At 43.8% G+C, this 22900-nt stretch overlaps 2 protein-coding genes across 4 annotated transcripts; one reads left to right on the top strand and one right to left on the bottom strand.

Annotated features, from left to right (window-relative positions):
• The first annotated feature begins 606 nt into the window (after positions 1–606).
• LOC121401428 lies at positions 607–3341 on the top strand. The gene is made up of 2 exons (XM_041586068.1): positions 607–1971; positions 2060–3341. The coding sequence occupies exons 1-2, from the start codon at positions 1571–1573 to the stop codon at positions 3339–3341; spliced, it is 1683 nt and encodes a 560-aa protein (XP_041442002.1). The 5' UTR covers positions 607–1570.
• A 10452-nt stretch (positions 3342–13793) lies between these two features.
• cnot8.L (CCR4-NOT transcription complex subunit 8 L homeolog) lies at positions 13794–22704 on the bottom strand. Of its 3 annotated transcripts, none has more exons than XM_018252010.2 (7): positions 22552–22704; positions 20088–20292; positions 17939–18132; positions 17441–17602; positions 16457–16601; positions 16071–16181; positions 13794–15254 (listed from the first exon to the last, which is right to left on the bottom strand). In XM_018252010.2, exons 2-7 carry the CDS (start codon positions 20202–20204, stop codon positions 15114–15116), a joined length of 870 nt encoding a protein of 289 aa, XP_018107499.1. In that variant the 5' UTR covers positions 20205–20292; positions 22552–22704; the 3' UTR covers positions 13794–15113. The 3 variants fall into 3 exon arrangements, with proteins under 3 accessions (XP_018107499.1, XP_018107500.1, XP_041442003.1); XM_018252011.2 differs by having other exon boundaries at positions 22524–22698; XM_041586069.1 differs by lacking the exon at positions 16071–16181.
• Positions 22705–22900: the final 196 nt, after the last annotated feature.

The raw sequence follows: 22900 nt of genomic DNA on the forward strand, positions 1-22900 counted from the left end.
TAGCCAGGTCCTCTGTAGAGTTTTATGTCTTTAAAGGAGAACTGAAGCTTAACTAAAAAAAAAAGTAGGCTAGAAATGTTGTACATTAGGTTTTGGGCTTCTGTACCAGCCCAAGGCAACCACAGCCTTTTAGTAGATAGATCTGTGTCGCTAAAGATGCCCCAGTAGCTCCCCCATCTTCTTTTCTGCTGATTCACTGCACATGCTCTGTGCTGCTGTCACTTACTGAGCTTAGGGACTGACTCAAAATATACAGTACACATAGAATAGAAAAGTCACAATATAAGGCTGATTAGTAATTAATACAGATAATTACTACATGGCAGCACAGAAACCAGTGTAATTAGCATCATAATTAAATAATCAGCCTTGTTACACCAGCTTATATTACAGGCCAACCTCATTTTCTGCTTGATAAGTTGCGACAACCCCTAAGCTTAGCTTCTAGAGCCCACTGAGCATGTGAGTGTCGTAGACACTTTCCAAGATGGTGACCCCCTGTGACAAGTTTGAAGTCCTGGATCATTGCAGCTATTGACAAGCTGAAACTTTAAGCTGGTGCAATATGTTCAGTATATATAAAATATGGCATTTTTAGGGTTTAGTTCTCCTTTAAATAATGCAGAGCAAATTCTAAATAATAAGTCATTTTTTTAAATAATACATGTAAATAAAATCTGTTACTGGGAAAATCCTGATTAAGATCTATGCTACTTAAAGGCATACTAGAAGACATGGTAAAGTACTGGTATGGTAATTATTATTATCTGAAAGGGGTGTTTCTGTAATTTGGAGAACCCTGCAAACACACATACGGAGAGAGTAAAGGAATGGGATCTGTTATCCAGAATGCTTGGCACCTGGTGTTTTCCGGGTGAGGGATCTTTCTGTAATTTGGATCTCCATACCTTTAATCTACTAAAAAATCATTTAGACATTAAATTAACCCAATATGATTGTTTTGCATCCAATTAGGATTAATTATATCTTAGTTGGGATCAAGAACTTGATACCGTTTAATTCCTACAGAGCAAAAAGGAAACAATTTTTTAAATAAATTGAATTATTTGATCATAATGGAGTCTATGGGAGACGGCATTTCCATAATTCAGAGCTTTCGGGATAACAGGTTTTCGAATAATGGATCCTACAACCTTGCCTTATGCTAATTCCCAGTAGTAGGGAGAATCTGACCCGTTTCGGCAAAAATTTGCTGGAATACATTAAAGTGGACCTGTCACCTACACCTTGTGTACGAGTATTAGATCCCCCATTCTGGTGCATACACAACTTTTCCTGTCCTTACACATGGCAGTGGGCAGTAAAGGGTTAAATCCCCCTGACGTAGGAAGGCACAGGAAATAGAATAAAAGCCCTTCCGGGTCCCACCCGCGCCCATCTCAATTTTCCTGTCGAGGAAATACCCCCACACCAGAGGAGCTCTCTCTCTCCTTCTGAAGCGCCTGGGGCCGAGGTTTACCTTGTGCGTGTCCCAGGGGAAGCCGGCGGGCTTCAGGCCTTTTGTTGCCTACGGTGCAGTAAGTCGCAATGCTGCCTCGGGAGGTAGCGCATGCGCGATAAGACGCCGAGCGCCCATCTGATAATGGCGCTACTTGACTTGGCGAAAACTCGCTCCCGCGATAACACGCCGAGAGCCCATCTCCAAAATGGCGCCTACGGAACACGGCGAAAAGACGCATGCGCATTGGCGCTCAAAATAAAAGGCGCGCGCCGATTACAGGTAAGCACTGTTGGCGTTTTTTTTATTCCTTCAACAAGCTGCACCCTACCAGAGGATCTACTGAGAGAATCTCCAATACCTCTGCAGTGCACCTGTATTCTGTCCAGCCCAGGTGTAAGTAAGCTGGCTAACAAAAACGCAGGAACCTTATTGTTAATATACAATGCCTTACAAAGACTCTATCTATCTTACAGACTGTCTGATATGAGCAGACGCTCAGGTTCCAGGGGGTAAGTGCACAAGAGAGTTTTTTCGAGGGATTACAAGTAAAAAGCCATGGGCTTAGTGGTAAGTAACTGTTCTAACTGTCTTTTACAGAAGTCCCCCTCCAAGAGAAGAATCTCAAAGGAGAAAGACTCCCAGGATCGACTGCACGGCCTGTGGAGATGCAGCTCTACATGGCAGAAGGCTATGTGAAAGATGCCTTCACGAAGCAGCAGGTCCTTCACCGGACCTACACAACCTAAAAGATTGGATGCAAAGCACCATCAAAGAATCCATGAACGACATGGTCAACCAAGTCACCGAGAGAGTCCTAATCAATATAGGAGACAGATACAACCCACAGTCCTCCACGGCAGGGAGCAGCGGCAGAACCCATAAAAGAAGGGAGCCCCCAAGCTACTCCAGCGTCTCGGAAGGGGAACTTTCCCAAACCGAAGAAGACGAACCAGATGACTCGGGCTCTTTCAACTTGGACTACTTGGAACCCATAATTAAAGCCATGAGATCAGCCCTAGATCTCGATGCTACCGAAGACACTCCCAGACACGACAGAATGTTCAAATCCATAGCCAAAAAAAGTGCTAAATTTCCCATCCACAGTGTCATCAAAGACACTATTCTGGAAGAGTGGAAAATGCCTGATAAAAAAATAGGCACCTCCAGAAGAATTAAGAAATTATACCCCTTCGAAGAAAATGACTTCAAATTCTGGCATACCGCCCCCAAAGTCGACGCGGCCATAACCAGAGTGGCAAGACGTACCACCCTACCAGTAGACGAAGGGGTATCACTAAAAGACGCCATGGAGAGGAGACAAGACATGACCCTCAAAAAGTCATACTTAATCAACGGAACATCCAATCAAGCCTCAGTAGCCATCACCACATTGGCAAGAGCTAACCAAATCTGGATAGAAGACCTAGAACTATCCATAAAAAATGGCACGGACAGAAAAAAACTGATACAAATGGTTCAAGACATCAAAACCGTGAACGAATACACCACAGAGGCCTCCATGGACCTAGTAAAATTTTCCGCAAAAGCCATGGGGCTTAGCGTGGCAGCCCGCAGAGCCCTTTGGTTGCGACACTGGCATGCCGATCCCCAGAGCAAGCACAACCTCTGCTCTCTTCCCTTCGAAGGGTCTTTATTATTTGGGGAGAAACTGGATAACATTATTTCCAAGGCATCTGCAGGCAAATCTGCCTTCCTTCCGCAAGATAAAAGGGACAAGAAACCCTTTCGGAAACCCTTCCAGGACTCCAAACAATACAGACCAGGCAAACCCTCCTTCAGACAACCTTGGAGGGCCAGAGGCCAGGGCCAACCCTGGACTAGAAGGAAGGACTTCAAATCTGACAAAAAGTCAGCATGAAGGTGCGCGAGCCCCCCTGTCTTGCCTTGGAGGAAGACTAAATCTTTTCAAGACAGTGTGGGCTCAAAACATATCGGATTCATGGGTACTGAAGATCCTCGACGAAGGGTACAAGCTAGACCTCCTCTCCTATCCAACAAGTACCTTTGTATCCTCAGAAAAACCCAGATCCTCAGAAGCAGAAAAGAACTTAAAGAGCATCCTCTCAGACCTATTGCTCAGAGGAATAATCTCAGAAGTTCCCCAACAAGATTCTTTCAAAGGAATCTACTCTCACCTCTTCCTGAAAAGAAAGACGAACGGAACCTTCAGGGTTATCCTCAACCTCAGACACCTCAACAAGTTTCTCAGAACAAAAAACTTCAAAATGGAGACTCTGAGGTCCATATGCCAACTTATCGACCACGGGGACTGGATGGCAAAGATAGACATCCAGGACGCATATCTCCACATCCCAATATGGGAAACTCACAAAAAATTCCTGAGGTTCACGATATTGGGCAAACACTACCAATACCAAGCCCTCCCGTTCGGTCTTGCATCCGCCCCAAGGGTCTTTACGAAGATACTAGCACCCATGATAGCCTTTCTGAGACTCAAAGGCATCCAAATCTTCTCTTACCTCGACGATATGCTCATAAAGGCACCATCACACAACAGGCTTATACTACATCTAGAGATCGTCTTAAATACCCTGAGACAATGGGGATGGATCATCAACTTGGAGAAATCCAATCTCCTTCCAACTCAAGAAATTCTATTCCTAGGAGTCCTAATCAACTCCAGAAAACTCCAAGTAAGACTCCCAGAAGACAGAGTCTCGGACATAATCCACCAAGTGAGACAACTATCTCTCCATCCCATCACAACGGCGAGGATATGTCAACAAGTCTTGGGGAAACTTACATCTACCATAGACTCAATAAAATGGGCCAGATTCCATACGAGGCCTCTCCAAGAGGACTTCCTAAAAAAATGGGACAGGAATCACGAGAGGGACTCGCAACTGATCCACTTAGACCCCAACACAATCTCTCAAATGTCCTGGTGGCTCAAAAGAGAAAACCTGGAAACTCCGGTATCCTTAGCCCCCCAGAAATGGGAAACAGTCACGACGGACGCAAGCCACATGGGCTGGGGAGCCCATTACAAACTAATCCAGATCCAAGGACCCATTCAGAGAGCAAGAAATCCTCCAACTGGAGAGAACTGAAGGCGGTTTCGTTAGCCATCTACCGCCTCCAAAAACACCTAAAGGACAAGTCCATCCTAATCAGATCAGACAACTTAACCACAGTAAGTTATATCAACAACCAGGGGGGGACCAGGTCCAGACAGTTGTCCTCCTTGACCACAGCTATTTTCGAATGGGCACAAAAGAACGTGATAACCATCAAAGCTTCCTACATCCCGGGCCCTTCGAACTCCCTAGCGGATCATCTCAGCAGGAAGTTCCCAGCTATAGGAGAATGGGAACTGAACCAGGATGTATACCACACGATCTGCAAGAAATGGGGCAACACATCCATCGACCTAATGGCAACTTTCAAGAACAAAAAGAACAAAGTGTTCTGCTCATGGCAGAGGGACCCCAGGACAACATACTGGGACGCGTTCTCCTTCCTATGGAACTTCCCCCTAGCATACATTTTTCCTCCAATATCCATGATAGCGAGAACTATCAAGAAAATACAAGAGGACAAAGCACATGTGATCCTCATCACACCCTGGTGGCCAAGGAGACCCTGGTTCCCTCTCCTCTTCCATCTATCCCTACAGAAGCCATTCCGTCTTCCCGTCACTCCAGACCTACTCCATCAGGGACCAATACTACATCTAGATCCAGGGAACTGGGCCCTAACTGCCTGGAACCTGAAAGGATGAAACTGAAGGGACTGGGGCTCTCCGACGAGGCCATCAAGACCCTCACAGCATCCAGAAAAATATCAACATCCTCCAAATACTACAAAATTTGGGAAAAATTCTCCAGCTGGGGACTGGGAAAATACGGAGAGGCCTTCTCCATTTCTGAAATCTCCATCATAGAGTTCTTACAGTCTGGGGTAGAGGCCAGCCTCAGCACCTCTACCCTAAAAGGGCAGATCTCTGCCATTTCTGCTTACACAGACAACCAATGGGCCTCCCGTCCACTCATCAAACAATTCTTCAAGGCTCTCTCCAGACTTCGCCCTCAAAACAGGGACTCGGTTCCCCCATGGGACCTATCTCTAGTCCTAGACGCTCTGACCAGAGCTCCCTTTGAACCTTTAGAGGATGTTCCCCTAGAAATCCTCTCATTGAAAACCACGTTCCTGCTGGCCATCTCCTCAGCCAGAAGAGTGGGCGAACTCCACTCTCTTTCCGCCAGGGAGAGCAAGATAACCTTCCTCCATGACAAAGTCATCCTGAAAACCAGGGACAACTTCATCCCCAAGGTAGTCTCAAAATTTCACATGTCCCAGGACATAATACTACCAACCTTCTTCGACAATCCCCAAAACGAAGAAGAAAACAGACTTCACCACCTAGACGTCACCAGATGCCTGAAAATCTATCTCCAGAGAGTCGTAGACTTCAGAAAGTCAGACAACCTCCTCTTAATTCATGAGGGTTCTAAGAAAGGCCTTGCAGCCTCCAAAAAAACCATCTCTACATGGATTAGAGACTGCATACAATCGGCTTACTCCTCTCAGACAGTACCTGGGCCTACTTCTCTAAGAGCACACTCTACCAGAGGAATCGCGGCTTCCTGGGCCTTCCATGCCCAAGTATCGGCTGATACCATATGCAGAGCAGCTACCTGGAAGAATCTCCACACCTTCTCCAAACACTACTGCTTTGACATTTTCTCCAACGATATAGCTGAATTTGGGCGCAGTGTCCTTTCAGCGGCTACAATAAAAGCTCATAACTAATCCCTCCCTAATGTGTTGCTTTTGTACATCCCTTTACTGCCCACTGCCATGTGTAAGGACAGGAAAGCAGAAAATCTATACATACTTACCGTGATTTTCTTTTCCTGGACTGGAACATGGCAGTGGGCAGGGGTTCCCTCCCTAAAATGGGGGTATTATCTCCAGCCATTGAGATGGGCGCGGGTGGGACCCGGAAGGGCTTTTATTCTATTTCCTGTGCCTTCCTACGTCAGGGGGATTTAACCCTTTACTGCCCACTGCCATGTTCCAGTCCAGGAAAAGAAAATCACGGTAAGTATGTATAGATTTTCTGCTGTCTTAATAACAGTGTCCACAAAATGGCTCCTGCCTGCGTGCTGTGATTGTGTAATTCCAAGACTGAAGGAAACAAAATGTAAATAATAAATGTAGTGTAAGTAAATTTTATTTTGTTCAACTAACATGATAGAAAATAATTTGGAATTATTTCTTAGGGTGACAGATCCCCTTTAAAGTCTAAGGACAACACATTTTTTTCACCCATTGGAGTCTGTGTGTCATATGTGCGGCGAAACTTGCCGAAAAATTTCGCTCATTACTAGTCCCCAGATTAACTGGTGAAGGAAGGGTGCATTTCATGCTATCAGTGCTACATATTAGGAGCGAGGAATCTCCCCAGCGGCCGTGTGTTCCCCACATCAAACACTGAAGCACAAAGTACCAACAGAATAACATGCTGCCTGCGCTCAAAACTAGCAATGAACTTCATGTTACCGGCTGTTCTTATAGAAAATATTCCCAGAGCAGATACACCAGTGAACTATTGTGTTGATTGCCATGAAGCAGCTGTGATAATGATCCAGTCTCGTGTTTTTCCCATATCTGGAGTGTCCATCTACTCAGCTGATGATTTTGCTGATATTTGCCCTTGATGTCTTGCTGTATTACTTGCCCCAAAGTGCCACCTGCTGTCAAAGTCACGGGAACAAGGGCTGTGGCATGAGACATGCAAAGACCTTATTTTATGTCGCCGTTTAGTGTGAAGTGTACTTCATTTTAGGAAAATACCCAAGACTGAAATGTGTTTTGTTGAGGAGTTCCAGAAGAATGCTAGTTGCCTGAATGCATAATGTAGAGGAATAATGGTTTCCATGCTATGGGCTAGGGCCCCTGGTTCCATTGAAAGCAAAACAATGACATTCTTGTGTTCTAACAGAAAACTGCAGAAAGTGAGGCCCATATTGAAAGGCTTTAAATGGAAGAACTTAACTTGCCTGCACAGAGCTCCTAAATACAAATTCAAGTGAGGGTTGTCAAGGGGGCCTGCCATTGTCTACAACAGGCAGTTTGAAGGCATAAGAATGAAAAGCAAATGCCAGCTCTTAAATGAACATATAGGCTGTGCAAAATAAAAAAAAAATGCTTCTAATATAGTTAGTTAGCCGAAAGCAGGATTTATTGAACTCACTGTTAAATCCATTTCTCTATTGTGGACAGAGGGACACAGGAGACAGATGGGGTAAAGCTCCTCCCTCCAGGATTCAGGAGGTAATCAAAGTAGGCGTGCCTAGGCTGCTTTACCCTCTGGCACTAGCCTTACCTCTTCAGTGTGTGCCTAAGACCAAGGGGCCCCAGGTAATATAACAGAAGTATTAGAAAAAAAGGTAACCCTTTCCCTGACCAACGGGTCAATGAACATAGTAACATTTTAACAGGGATGGAAGTCCTGTTTCCCCCTGTCGACGACAAAGAAATGGATTTAACAGTGAGTACAATAAATCCTGCTTTCTCTGCTCTCTCCGGGGGACACAGGAGACAGATGGGGACTTAACAAAGCAGTCCCAAAACAGCAGGGCGGGCAAGTTACATATTTAGTAATTCTTTGCACCACCGATTGGAGAACCTTTCTGCCAAAGGCTTACGCAGAAGCAATTTTGTCAAGTCTGCAAAATTTGGTGAAGGTATGTATGGACGACCGAGTAGCCGCTCTGAAAATCTGTTCAATGGAAGCTGAGTTGCACCAGGCCCAGGAAGCCCCCATAGCTCTAGTGGAGTGGGCCCTAACTCCTATTGGTGAAGGTTTCCCCTTTGCCGTCTATGCCTTGCAGACAGCCTCTCGTATCCAGCGGGCAATAGAAGTCTTGGACGCTGGTCTTCCCACCTGAGGACTGGAGGGTATGACGAATAGAGTGTTAGATTTTCGGATGGACTTGGAGCGGTCAAGGTAGATTCTGAGTGCTCGCACTACATCCAATTTGTATATTCTCTTCTCTTTGTCATTCTTTGGTTCTGGGCATAACAATGGAACCACAGCGTCCTCATTGAGGTGAAAGGAAGAAACCTCCTTAGGAAGGAAGGATGGTACTGTACACAGTACCGCTTTGTCTTTATGTAGGGTTAGAAAAGGTGAGGCGCAGGAGAAGGCTCTGAAGAAACAGCGACCAGAAAAACTACTTTCCAAGAAACCCAGGGAAGATCTAGTTGTTCCATGGATTCAAAGAGGGGGTCCATCCTAGCCAGTACCAGATTGAGATCCCAGCCTGGGACTGGTGGTCGGGTTGGAGGCCTCAGGTGGTTCACTCCTTGCATGAATGTATGGATAGGACTCTCAAGAGCTAGACGAGATTGGAACAGGACTGATAGGGCTGATACTTGAACTTTGAGGGAGCCGAGTTTTAATCCCATGTCCATAACCTTTTCGAGAAATCATAGTATCTGTGGTATAGATAATATGTCAAATGGGACGTCCTGATCGTGACACCACTCCCAATATGTCCGCCACACCCTGTGGTATGCTTTAGATGAGACCGGTTTACGAGCTTGTAGCATTGTTGCGATCACGTCTTCTGCTAGACCCTGCGTCACCAAATGGTGGCTTCAACAGCCATGCCGTCAAAGCGAACAAGCCTGGATTGGGGTGTAGGATTGGTCCCTGTCGTATAAGGTCTGGTCTGTGTGTGAGAGATGTATTTGCTCATCGCAAGACATGTCGTGAAGGTCATGAAGCCAGGTCTGGCGTGGCCAAAAGGGGGCTAACACTCTGGTGTTTGATTTTCGTATGAATGTCAATATTTGGGTCATTACATCGACTCCTTCTGCCAGTGGATCCTTGTAGTGGGCAAAGAAACGTGGCACCTTGCGATTGTGGCTTAGGAAGTCTGCTTCCGTGTTGGAGATTCCTGGGATATGTATGGCTGATATGTTGAATATTTGAGCCTCTGCTAGAGCCCCTGTGCTCCTGGTCCCGCCTTGTCAGTTTAGGTATGCCACTGCTGTGACGTTGTCGCAATGTATACGAACGTCTCGATTGTGAAGGTTGTGCAACCAGTGCTTGAGGACTAAGTAGATTGCCCTGAGCTCCAAGATGTTTATGGACAGTTTGGACTCCTCTGGAGACCAAGTTCCTTGAGCAGTTAACTTGTTGCACGTTGTTCCCCATCCCGCCAGACTGGCGTCTGTGGTCATCACTGTCCAAGTTGATGTTGCCCAGGACTGACCCTTGTTGAGAGTTGATGGGGAAAGCCAATAGACTCTGAGGTAGTAGGATGGTTTGGGTTAGCGGACCTCTCTTCCACTTCTTGAGAATTATTGATTGGAGAGGTCTCAAGTGGCTCTGTGCAAAAGGATCCACCTCCATTGCGGATACCATTGACCCCAATACCTGCATCACTTGATGCACTGTAGGGGTGTTGAGTTTTAGAAGTGTCTGAACTTGGTTCGTTATCTTCTCTTGTTTTTGCATGGAGAGATACACTCGTTGATTTAGGGTATCGAACTCTAGTCTCTGAAAAACCATTCTGTGTTTGGGATGAGGACTGGACTTGTGCCAGTTGATGGTCCCACCGAACTGCTGGATCATTGTTGCCGCTCGGCTCAAGTCTGCATAAGTCTGTTCCACTGTCCTGGACTTGATCAGGAGGTCGTTGAGGTAGGGTGTCACTGATATTCATCTCAGACGGAGGGTGGACGCTGTGACTGACATTAGTTTTGTGAAAACCCGAGGGGCTGAGGACAGGCCGAATGGTAGAGCCACGAATTGGAAGTGTTGGCTGGCAAAGGCAAATCTGAGGTATTTCTGGGGAGGAGGCCATATTGGGACATGTAAGTAAGCGTCTTTGATGTCCATGGACATGAGGAACTGATCTTGCTCCATCCCCCGAATGACTGAATCGGACTGATTTGATTAATTTGTTTAGTCCCTGTAGATCTAGGATTGGTTGGAATATTCCTTCTTTCTTTGGGACTATGAAGAGATTGGAGTAGAAACAGAGAATCTCTCTTGTAAGGGTACTGGTTTGATTACTCCCTCCCTTTGCAGTCGGCCACACAATCCAGGAATGCCCGAGCCTTGGTGTCTTGGCCTGGGACACTTGAAATTAGGAACTTTCTGGGTGGTGGGGATAAAAGGTCTAGATGGTATCCTTCTGTGACTCTTTTGTTCACCCAGGAATCTGAGGAGTGGCGGAGCCATACTTCCCTGAACCGCAAAAGCCTCCCCCCGACAGGTTCCTGCGTTTCCGGAGGGGGTGCCCCATCAGGCTGAGGTTGTCTTGTCTGCCAGGGGTTTGTTTTGAGGCTTGGTTGGTCTCCAGCCTGATCTATTCTTTTCAGTGTTTCTGGGACAAAAGCTAGAGCGGCGGGGAGAGTTTCCCCTTTTGGGTGTTCTCTTGCTCGTGCTACGAAATTTACCTTTTCTTGTCGTATATGAAGAGCGTGACTTGGACTGTGGGAGAAAGGTGCTTTTCCCTCCAGTTGCCTGGGATATTATCTTTTCCAACTCCTCGCCGAATAATTTGTTGCCCTTAAATGGAAGAGATGTAAGGGACTTATTTGAGCTAAGGTCTGCTGACCAGTTCTTCAGCCACAGGTATCTCCGGGCTGTTACAACAACTAAGGATGAAGTTCTACCTAGGAGTTGGGCCGTGTCCAGGATAGCCTCACTTAGATAGGAATTGGCTTCTGACCACTGTTGGGCAATGTGTAGGAACTCTGATCTGGCTGTACCATCTTGGAGCCCCGTGATTAGTGTCTCTGACCAGGTTTCCATAGCTCTGGAAACCTGCTGCTGCTAAGGCAGGTCTGAGTGCACACCCTGATGCTGAAAAAATTGCTCTTAGTCCTCTTTCTAGTCGCTTACCTGTAGGATCTTTGAAGGCCGCCGCGTCAGTAATAGGCAATGTAGTTGACTTAGATAATCTGGAAACTGGAGCAGCTAATACTGGCGGTGTCCACCACTTCCTTTGGAAACGGGTAGGACTTCGAAAATTTACGGGATGGTTGGAACACCTCTCAGGTGTGTTCCATTCATCCTGAACTAGTGCTAGCAATTGTTCGTGTGCTGGAAAACAGGAGTTAGTCTTCTTTTATCTTTTGAAGGGCCTTTTAGCATGTTGCTGACTTTCAGGGGAGTCAATCTTTAATGTTTCAGTGAATGCTCTTATTATGCCATCTATGTCATGATGGGATCCCCGTTCTTTATCCTCCTCCTCATTATCACTGGAGTACTCATCGGAGGATAGTAGCTCTCCCTCTTAGACGGAGGGATTGGATCTTTCAGATGATGACGCCCGGGGGATGCTGTCTTGCCTCTTTTAGAGGGCCCCTAACTTTGCTAGGGCTTTTCCCAGAGTGTCGGCTAAGGCTGGGATGCTTTGCAAGGAGGCTAGGGAGTGGGATAGCTGCACAGCCCATAAGGGTGCCTCCGAATCCCTAGAAGTGCTGGCTGTGGCTCCCTGGGCAGCCCCCTGTGAAGGTTCTGAGGTACTATCTGTTGTACTTAGGGCGCTAGCTGGTCGAGGTGCAGACCCTCCTTCCTCCTGAGAACAGGAGTTGCAGAGAGGGTCAGTCTGTCCTATTAAAAATTTAAATTGGCACTTGGTGCATGCAAGGTATGTGACTTGCGTGTGAGCTGATGGGACTCTGCCCCTCTCCCTGGAAAAAGAACCTTTTGTCCTACCTACCACCATGTCAACCGGGACAGAGGACTCCTGTAGTTGTATGTGCGAGCGACGCTGGAAGAGATCTCGTCCCACCTGCCTGTATTCAGTGTCCGACTGGGGGTCCTGGGCCCAATGGGACTGTAACCTCGGGGGCCCTCACACAGTGTCGGACTGGGACACCAGGGGCCCACCCTTAGACCAGGGGCCCACTATCAGTACTATTATTCTTCCTCATATTATAATCTATTAATCCATCTATTTATCCTTTTTGTTCTCATAGAAATTGGTAATGACCATGAAATAAGCCAAATGTTTATAAGCAGGAGGGCCCACCGGGAGTTTTCCTGGTATCTCGGCGGGCCAGTCCAACACTGTCTGTGTTAGGCTGCTGCGGTGAAGTAGCAAGTGCTAGGGCTGAAGGCACTTTACTGCGCACCAATTTGCCCTCTTGCGCGCACACTCACTCCCGGAATAGTTTGGCGCCAGAAGTGTGTGGGTGAGGTGCGTTGCGTCACTTCCCTCCGGCGTTCCCACCTAGGACTCATCATTACCATGGTAATGCTGTGAAGATATTTCTCTCTCTACCCGAGAAGGGGAGCGGCCCTGCGCAGGTCGTAGGGCTTGCACTGGGAGGACGGGAGGGAAGGTGAACCCTGTGCAGATAGCAGTTGGAGGCGGCGGCGCGTATCGCGGCAATGCACACAGCACGAGGAAGAGCTGGGTGCAGACGTAAATACTTACTATGCCGCCAGACCCTCTACCGGCCAGAGCATCTGTGCCTCGGGTTGGGCCAGGGATTCCTCTGGGTGGTTTCTTGCCCTGCAGGGCTAGCTCTACCCCGGTGGGTCTTCCTGCGTAGGGGATTAACTTGTGTGGCTGTTAACTTGTGTGGCTGCAGTACGCCAGGCCATAGACTCACCCCAGGTGTCAGCACCATTTGCTGACCAGAGTTTTCCTTGCGTTGGGTCTCCTAGAGACCACATCCAACCTCCTGGGGACAGGACACTTAAACTGAAGAGGTAAGGCTAGTGCCAGAGGGTAAAGCAGCCTAGGCACGTCTACTTTGATTACCTCAAGTGTCCTGCCTCCTGAAGGAAGGATCTTTACCCCATCTGTCTCCTGTGTCCACCGGAGACGGCAGAGAAATATGTAATGTATAAAGGCTGGAGTGACTGGATGTCTAACATAATAGACAGAAAATTACTTCTTGTTTTGCAGCTCTGTAACTCTGAGTTAGTCAGCGACTTAAACGGGGGCCACATGGGACATAACTGTTCAGTGAGTTTGCAATAGATCCTTAGTATGCAGCTCAGATTCAAAAGCAACAGTTATGACCCATGTGCCCCCCCTCAAGTCTTGCTTAGTGGAAACCAATAAAGCTGCAAAGCAGGAAGTAGTGTTCTGCATATTATGTTAGACATCCAGTGGCTAAAACATTTATACATTACATTTTTGCCTAACTAACTATATTAGTAAAATTTTTTATTTTGGACAGTCTATTTACCCAGTTTTTAATTTTATACTGATCAATTCCTTTAAAGATTTGTTGTAATGGACTGAAAAGGATTTCCGTTATATATACATCAATAGAGCAATACAATAGAGAACAAATATATCTGTTTAAAAAAAACAAAAAAAAAAACATTTCTTTATTTTACAAATTTAAAAACATAAATAATATTTACACGCATTTCAGACTTCAGCTCAGAACAATGGAATATGGATTACAAAACTCGCTGGATAAAATCTCAAGACTCAAGTCAAATCTTTTCTCTTTCTTTTCCACTGCTTTCAGCTTTTTTTCCATCTGTACAGATTTAATTTCATTTTTTTTTTTTACAAATAGATAACATAAAGAAGGCTTTTTCAATAGCTTTAAAGCCAATTTAAAAAAAAAAAATCTAATTACAACTGGGATAAAAACGCCTAGAAAGCTCAGTCTGGGGCTTTTAAAAGGATTTTGGTATCTGCAATTTGTTTTAAATGTCCAGTGTAAAATAAATTGCAATTCTTGACAGTTTACAAAATTGCGTGGTACAATTCCCAGAAAGTATTTTCATTCTTTTTTTTTTCCAATTTCATATTAATATTTTCTTTAAGTCTTACTTGGACATTTCTATTTTACAGAGCAGTAGAGGGAGTTCGGGGAGATCCTGGCATCAGTGACGTTTTAGTAATTCATTTGTGCCGTATTAATTTACAAAAAAGAACTTTGGGATTTGTTAGTGCCAGAAATATCATGTTTTTTGTTTAACAATTCATTTTTTTTTTCTAAACGCAGGCACATTTCTGTAGAAACACATGTAGGCAACTCTATTGCAGACATTATTCCTCTCCATACCAATACATTAATTATGGCCATCAACATGCACGGTGAAGACTGTATGATACAGCTAATTAAGCTAAAGTGAAATGATGGCAGATGCACAACAGGTTCTCAGTGAGCTGTTCCCATCATGTTTTCATTTCATTAAAGGTGCTTTATGTTGTGGCACTGAAAACAAAGGGGGCAAACCCTAGGCTTTCCCAAGGCACTCTGGGACTCATAGTGCTGATTTTGGAATTGCCAAGTATACCTATGAGAGAACGAGTTAACCTGAAAGCAACGGCACATGAAAAAAACCACAAAGGCTCTGTAGCTCATTGGCGAGTCTCTCGCTTCTGTACCCGTGTGGCTGGGCAGGGCACTTTCAGTAAGATCTTGACATCTTGACATCTTGCAGTAAAAACTATGAAAGTAACGAAAATTACCAAGGAGAGAAATAAATATAGTGTCACTCAAAATGCCAATGACTCTGCTGGTCATCCTGAGGAAGGTGCATTGGGAGTAACTGTGAATGGCTCTGGCATTGAGTTGATGACAGGATAAGACCCCATTGCTTAACATAGAGATGCTGATATGTGATGTGCTGACAGAAGGCAAGTAATGGAATGACACTTTACTGCTGCCCGTTATTGATTAGAGACATGATGCTAATTTTCTCCTCCACTTCCTCATTGGACTTTGGAGCCACTCCTGTACCCAGTCCGTAGAGGCGACCGCAATATTTGGCATCATCGATGTGGTCTTCAAAAAATAACTAGAATAAATATACAAAAGGAAAATTAGACTTAATAAATTGTGCTTGTAACCAAATGCAAAACATTCATGCAAAAAAATAAAATAAAAATAAAAATAAAAATTCAACCTCACATCTTACTTATCTTTTCCAGTTGTCATTGTTAAGCACCAGTCTAAAGCTACACAGGGGATGTATGGAAAAGGTAAGTAAAATGGCAACATTTCCTAAAAGGAGCATAAGACCAGGGAACATCTTATTGGATTTGTGGTTTTTGAGTTATTTAGCTTTTAATTCAACATATCTCCAGTTTGCAGTTTCAGCAATTACTAGGGTCCAAATTACCTTAGCAACCATGCATTGATCTGAATAAGAGACTGGAATATGAATAGGAGAGGCCTGAATAGAAAGACAATACATTTGTAGCCTTACAGAGCATTTTTTGATGGGGTCAGTGACCCCCCCCCATTTGAAAGCTGGAAAGGGTCAGAAGAAAAAGGCAAATAATTAAAAAAAACTATACAAAATAAATAATGAAGACAAAGTTGCTTAGAATTGGGCACTTTATAACATACTAACAGTTAACTTAAAGGCGAACCACCCATTTATGTTAAGAATGAATGGCTGAAAAGATTTCCTACATCTGTAAAATGGTAATAAGCCAAAAAAATGGCCAAATGTTAAAGTGGAAGGTGTTACGCCAAGGATAGTTCATACTAAATAAACAATAACACAGGCTTACTAAAGTAATATATCAATTAATAAATATGCTGTAGTGGGAATGGCAATGCCTATCCCAAAAGGACTAATGAAAAGAAAGCAGCAGCACAGACTGACCTCCTTCATCCTGAAGAATGCCATGCCTGTCAACAGAGAGTCTGAGCCTGCTTGATGTTGCCTACCAATCCTTTGCAGGTCCAACTGGTCAGCTACCTCCTGAAGACCTCCCTTAAAATTCAAGCACAGAGACCATTAACAACTATAACCCTAGAAGTAATGAGCACCGGATAATTATAAGACTTCATTAACAAAAAAGCTCATCTAGAAGCTGTATAAATGCATAATATACCAAAAGTCCTATTTATTTGATCTACTGAGTTATAAGCAGTGCATTGTACTGTATAACGGGGGGGGGGGGGGGAGAGAGAGTTCAGTGTAAAAATAAAATACAGTACATAGATAGGAGTTGCGAAATAAAAAATTTTGTGCCAATAATACCCCACCTTTAGGTTCTTACAGCTCTTCATAAGATACTTGACATCATATATAGACGGGAAAAAGAGATTTAAGATATGGAAAAACTCATGTTCCTCCTCAGGCAGACGGGAATCCGTGAGAAGCTTCACCATATAGCCAAAGTCATAGCCACTGCCAGGACAAACAGAAGCCAATTAGTCTGTAAAGGTTTTCATTCATCCAGGTCATGGTATTCAATATCTAGCTGATATAAGTCTAAACCAGGTAACAGTCCAATTTGTTCAGAGCTCCCTATCTACTTTTGAACAAACAAACCACTCCCTTCTTTAAGCAGCAGCCTTTAAAAGATGATCAACAGGGGCTTCTGGCTGGATTGGTAATTGGTTTTATTAACTTTTTTGACCATCAGACCATCACAAAATGGCGGATCAAGGCAAGAGATGTAAAAGGGCAAGATTTACCTAAATATATAGACCAGTTTGGTAAGATTCCTTAATATGCCACTTAATAAGATATAAACTGTTGCTTAAGTGTTCATTTTGGGGGTATAGTTTTCCTTTAATTAAAACAACAGGCAAAAAGCATGTTCAGCACAGCCCTTTTCATTGAGCTTATGTTGAACAGGGGTGTATACTGCCTCTTTAAAAGCGACTGGGGAATTCCATATCACTGGAGAAAACATTTCAAAAAAACTCAGAAAGAGATTATTAGCTCTGTATAAAATAACCCGTTCCTTCCATCAGTTGCTAGTGTCTCAGATTTACAGATAAGGAAGAGTTTATTAAGCAAGAGTTTAAAAGCATCAGTTGACCCGTCGCCTTCTCCCCATAATTAATCTGGCAAACAGGCAATAGGTAGAAAGGCTGGTACTGAATTCCTGCATAAGCCCAACTGAATTAGCTTGTGCCAAAGAAGGCACTACTCAAACTATTTATAATGATGCTGTTCTTCATGTCCAAGGGAGACCAAGTACTTTGTCAGTTCAACGTGTCAGAAACATTGGGCCCTACCTGTGAAATGAAAGCCACTTCACATTGTCACACAACACCACACCAGATGTCATAAGCAGCTCTGCAAAGGTCAGTGTGTCTATGCCTTCCTCTTCGTGCTTTTGGAACTGAAGACCAGAATTAGCCAACAAGTCAATAGAATCCTGAGAATACATATCCTCCCTGAAACAGAAGTTATAGATACCATGTTAGTCTTTTTTGTTTTCCTAATTTACAGGAATGTCTTTCTGTTATATCCATATGGACTGAATCACTCTCAGTGAATAGCTTAAATTGCAAATGGAGCCTTATCTCTGTTGGTATTGCGATGGGTGCAGCAGCCATGATTGCTTTAACATGACTGTCACATCAAATACCTCCAGTACCCAAATTACCATAATAATGTAAAGAAAGTTGGCACAGCCTTAACAAGCATTACATCTACATAATTTGCATGTAGATATGAGTCTGGGGCAAACAATTCTGGGTCTTAAAAATTATGGATTATGAAAAACATACGTGAGGTTAAACTTGAAGTTGAATTGCCATGTGTTGATGCCGGGTGGATACTCCCCCTTTTCATTCGTAAAAGTAAGCCCAAGCTGAATGATTTTCAGAAGATCAACGTTACAGCGCAACAGTTGATACTGATAATCTATTGTGCTCCGGAATTCACCGATGGGCCTCACCACAACACCAGGAAACTCTGTGTCCTAATAAAACATACAAATATAAAAATATAAATAGGAAAGCTGGGTTTAACAGTACGCCTGTGAAATGAATGCCATGTTATCCATAGTATTTATGAATAATTTTATAGTGGTGCTTTAAAATTGTACCTTCCCTGCATTTAGTCATCTATATAGATCTATATATATATATATATATATATATATATATATATATATATATATATTTTTTTTTTTTTTTTTTTTTTTGATGATACTTTTATTTGTTCATTAGTGAAGGTTGCTGCAAATGTATCAGCAGATGACAAACGATGCAGACAAATGAATTCCATCCAGTATGTGGCATCCTTGCAGCAGGACCATAACAAGCTAGCAAACTATGTAAATAATAAATGTAAAGTTATACAACTGGGATGTATAAATATGCAGTCAACATCAGCCACCAAACATTCAACGTTTCGGGGGGGGAACACCCACCCAACCTTCATCAGGGTGAAGGGTGGGTGTTCCCCCCCCCCCGAAACACTGAATGTTTGGTGGCTGAATAAAAGGGGATACTCGACGACTGCATTAACCAGTGTGTGTGCGGATCCGTTTTTCTATACACATTCGTTGCTAAGGGACCCGGCCGGGTCAACAGAAGAAACGCACCACCAGTTGCAGGATTGGTGAACTACAGGTGTGCGGTAGGAGAAATTACATTGTAACCACCTGAATGATGTTCAGTGGTTCACATGTAAAGTAGAGTTAAGGGGGGGACTGCATACTGGCAAATGAAAAAAATGTAGGGAGATCCCTCAAAGCCTAAGAGTATGTGTCTCAACAGGCATGAAACGAGTTAGGCCAGGGGTAGGCAATCCCTGGCTCCGGAGCCTCATTCGGCTCTTCTTCCTGCTTGCTGCGGCTCGGTCTTGTGACTTTGTCTGTCATGTCATCTATACATCCCCTGCTGGCGGCTTCTTGAGTGTGAGACTGCGTTCAGCTTACCGCGGTCGGACACTCAGGAAGCCGCCAGCAGGTGCGAGGGCTGTATATTGAAAGGGGGGAATTGAAAGGGTTAACTTCTATCCCTGAAACTTCTGTCCTTGCTCAAACTTCTTTGTGCAAAACGTGCTTATATGGCACGTACTCCCCAACTGGCCTGAGCAGCCCCCAATGCCCTTGGGCAAATATGTTTCTTATCACGCATACCAACACACCCCACTCTTACAACTTCTACAAAGTTTCTTTCTGGGGACACACAGAATAATACTTTTTTGTTTTCCCTTAGGCTAAGGCATACCTTTGTTACACGTCATATTGGCTATATAAGCAACTGCTGTAACCCTAATAAATCGGAACTTGCTTTGCAACACACGTGCCTACTGTGTAGTTCTTTGTAAGACCCCTGCGCAGTGTATCTGGATGGTGTAATCAGATGGTTTCTGCCGTGCCAAGACGAACCGGTTCGCCTAGGGATAGCACAAGGATAGATCAGTGAAAGCCCGGGATTTCCCCTGTTCCTTTCATATATATGTCCCAGGAGTGACAGGCAAGACTGAGCCGTAGCAAGATGATTCATCATGGTCCTTACCGCGGTCGCACACTCAAGACAAGAGGGGAAGATCAGCATGGAGCTTCAGAAACAAAAGTCACATTAAACTGATGAGAACACTAGCATTTAATAGGGCTATTCAGTGTTTAATTTATTTCAAAGTAGGCCTACACATACACACTGCACTTCTGTTTGTTGTATTCTGTTGTTGTAACAGTTAAAATTAAAAAGAAAGTTAAAACTTTTAAAAGTTTATAAGCTGCGTTATGTTTTGCGGCTCCAGACTATACGTGCACAAAAAGCAGTTATCCACTGACCAACCAACAATCCTGATGAATCTCCACTGACCTGTCAAAAAAGAAAATCCTATCTGTCCCAGTTGCCATTGGGGATAATTGAACAATAAGCCCAGTCAAATAAAGTGGCAGGATTAATGTAGACTTACCATTGCTATGTAGCCATATGTGCGAACAAGTTCTCTAATTTTGCGCATCTCCTCCTCTAAGTTGACAGCCCACACCTCACATATCACCTGGCTATTATCTACCACCGCTGCAGGCATTGTGAATTTAGATGGTGGCCAGTGAGGCTCGTGGTAGAGAAAGAAAATCAAGCAGTGTACTTTCCCAAACAGAGGTGATGCCTCTTACCTGAAAGTTTAAAATATATACTTTTACTAAGGTTAACTTGCAGAAAGCCAAACATTTTCAGACTTTGTAGTCAAAAGAAATGCTTAACACCGTTAATGGACAGGCAACCTTTGGAAACACTACCCTGTTAGCTCAACTGATGGGGAATGCTGGGAGCTGTTCGAACACTTGTATTTATAGTAGGGATGCATCGAATCCAGGATTCGGTTCGGGATTCTGACTTTTTCAGCAGGATTTTTTTTTCCACTTTTTCCTTCCCTTTTGCATATGCAAATTAGGATAAAGATTCGGTTCGGTATTTTCCAGAATCTTTCATCAAGGATTAGGGGGTTCGGCCGAATCCCAAATAGTGGATTCGGTGCATCCCTAATTTATAGCAATACAGTCAATTAAATTGTGAAACCGCTGTACAAATGGTACATATACATCATGTGGTGTAGCTGCTTGCACACACACATTATTCATACCATTGGTCAACTTTCAGTCTAGCGGCATAATGGTCTGTGTATATGTGCAGTTAGAGCAAGAAAATATTTTGTTTAATTACATAAAAGTCAGTTGGCCAAAACAGCAATCCAAGCCCTTGTAGTGGTGTAGCTATGTAGCAAACCGACTTATCAACCACAATTTGGACATTGTTGTCAAACTCCTCTAGATTAGTAACAGGAAAAACATCAGTCGTCTAGATCACACAGTACAGGTATAGGATCAGTTATCCGGAAAACCATTATCCAGAAAGTTCCAAATTACGGAAAAGCTATCTCCCATATACTCCATTTTATCTAAATTTTTAAAAATGATTTCCTTTTTCTCTGTAATAATAATAATAATAATAATAATAATAAAACAGTACCTTGTATTTGATCAAAGCCCAACGATCCAGATTATGGGGTTTATTTAATGTTTAAATTATTTTCTAGTAGACTTATGGTATGAAGATCCAAATTACAGAAAGACCAGTTATCCGGAAAGCCCCAGATCATGAGCATTCTGGATAACAGGTCCCATACATGTACTACAATTCCTAGATGTCACCCAGAAGGCCAGACTGTGGTTGTAGGGGAGATGAAGCAGACTTCAGTTATTCTTGCTGGTCGGTGTTATGGGACAAAAAAAGTGAAATACACTACCCGACCTTTTAAACAAGCAGCTGGAAAATATTGCACCCCTATCTTGACTTTCTTGATCCCTTGTTCCAGTATTGTGATTTTTTGTGAGGTTTGGCAAATGCCAGAGGGGCTGCTGTAAGTTCATATAACCAGTCACTATTTATTGGGCTGGTGGGGGGCTGTTTGGGCTTCTGTGTACCTGAAATACTAGGTCCTATGTTGATTCTGAGTCCAGACCTGTACAGTTGTTCACCTTTGAGATAACTTTTAGTATGATGTAGAGAATTTGCAATTTGATTATTGAAGGTATTTGAGTTCTTTAGATTTTTTATTCAGCAGCTCTTCAATTTGCATCTTATGCAATCTGGTAACTAGAGTCCAAATTACCCTAGCAACCATGCATTGATTTGAATAAGGGACTGGAATATGAATAGAAGAGAGCTTAAAAATAGAAGGATCGGTAATAAAAAGTAACAATTGCAATACATTTTGTATCCTTACAGAGCATTTGTTTATTTATTTTTTTTTGAAGGGAGCCAGTTGAAAGCTGCAAAGAGTCAGAAGATACGGCAAATAACTATAAAAAAATAAATGAGTTGCTTAGAATTGGCTGTTCTAGAACATGATAAAAGTTACCTTAAAGGCGAACCATCCCTTTAAATGGAAAAATACCCCAAAAATACATAACAGAAAAGCAATTCAAGCACAGGATACAGAGTATATAAGTTCTGAAGAATCCCATTGTATACTACAGAGCTTATCTGTTATCTAATGTGTAACCGGTGCCAATTCTCCTTTTTCAGTTTAGAATGGCTGCCCCCATGGCTACACAGCAGCTTGGTAATATGAACTATAGTAGTGTTTCTGAAGCAAACACACCAGTTGTAACAGTGCAGGGTAACAGTACAGTATATTGCCATTACTTTAAAACACTTTCATTGTTTGGTGTTACTGTTCCTTTAAACACCATGTATAAGGATGGACTTTAAAAGATACACATGGCTAGTGTGTATTATAAGCACATCTTGTGTGCCCATCCTGCAGCTCTCCAGCATTTCGCTTGGGAACGGCTCGAGAGACGCTTGTGGGCCTTGTATTTAGCAAATGCATTTTAAGACCTACCCTGAGCAGGCTTTCCCAACACTCTCACCTTACGGGCTCTGTCCCGAAGCGGAGGGCAGCAGGAACTTGCGCGTACAACTATACGAACGTTCAATGGCTGACTCGACGGGCGCCCTAGCCACTGCACTCTATGGTCAGGATCGAAAAGCCAATCAGAAGCGCGTTCCGAATCCAGGAAGTCGCGCGACGGGCGCCCTAGCCACTGCACTCTATGGTCAGGATCAAAAAGCCAATCAGAAGCGCGTTCCGAATCCAGGAAGTCGCGTAAGTGACGTAAGCCGTGCGTTTGCGCAGTTGAAAGGAAAATGAATCGCGCCAATGGGCATGCGTGGAAGGTATGTGGCTGCATGGGATGTGGAGAATATGTAAAGAAAGCC

The sequence above is a fragment of the Xenopus laevis genome, chromosome 3L (genome assembly GCF_017654675.1).
Source record: "Xenopus laevis strain J_2021 chromosome 3L, Xenopus_laevis_v10.1, whole genome shotgun sequence".
NCBI lineage: Eukaryota > Metazoa > Chordata > Amphibia > Anura > Pipidae > Xenopus > Xenopus laevis.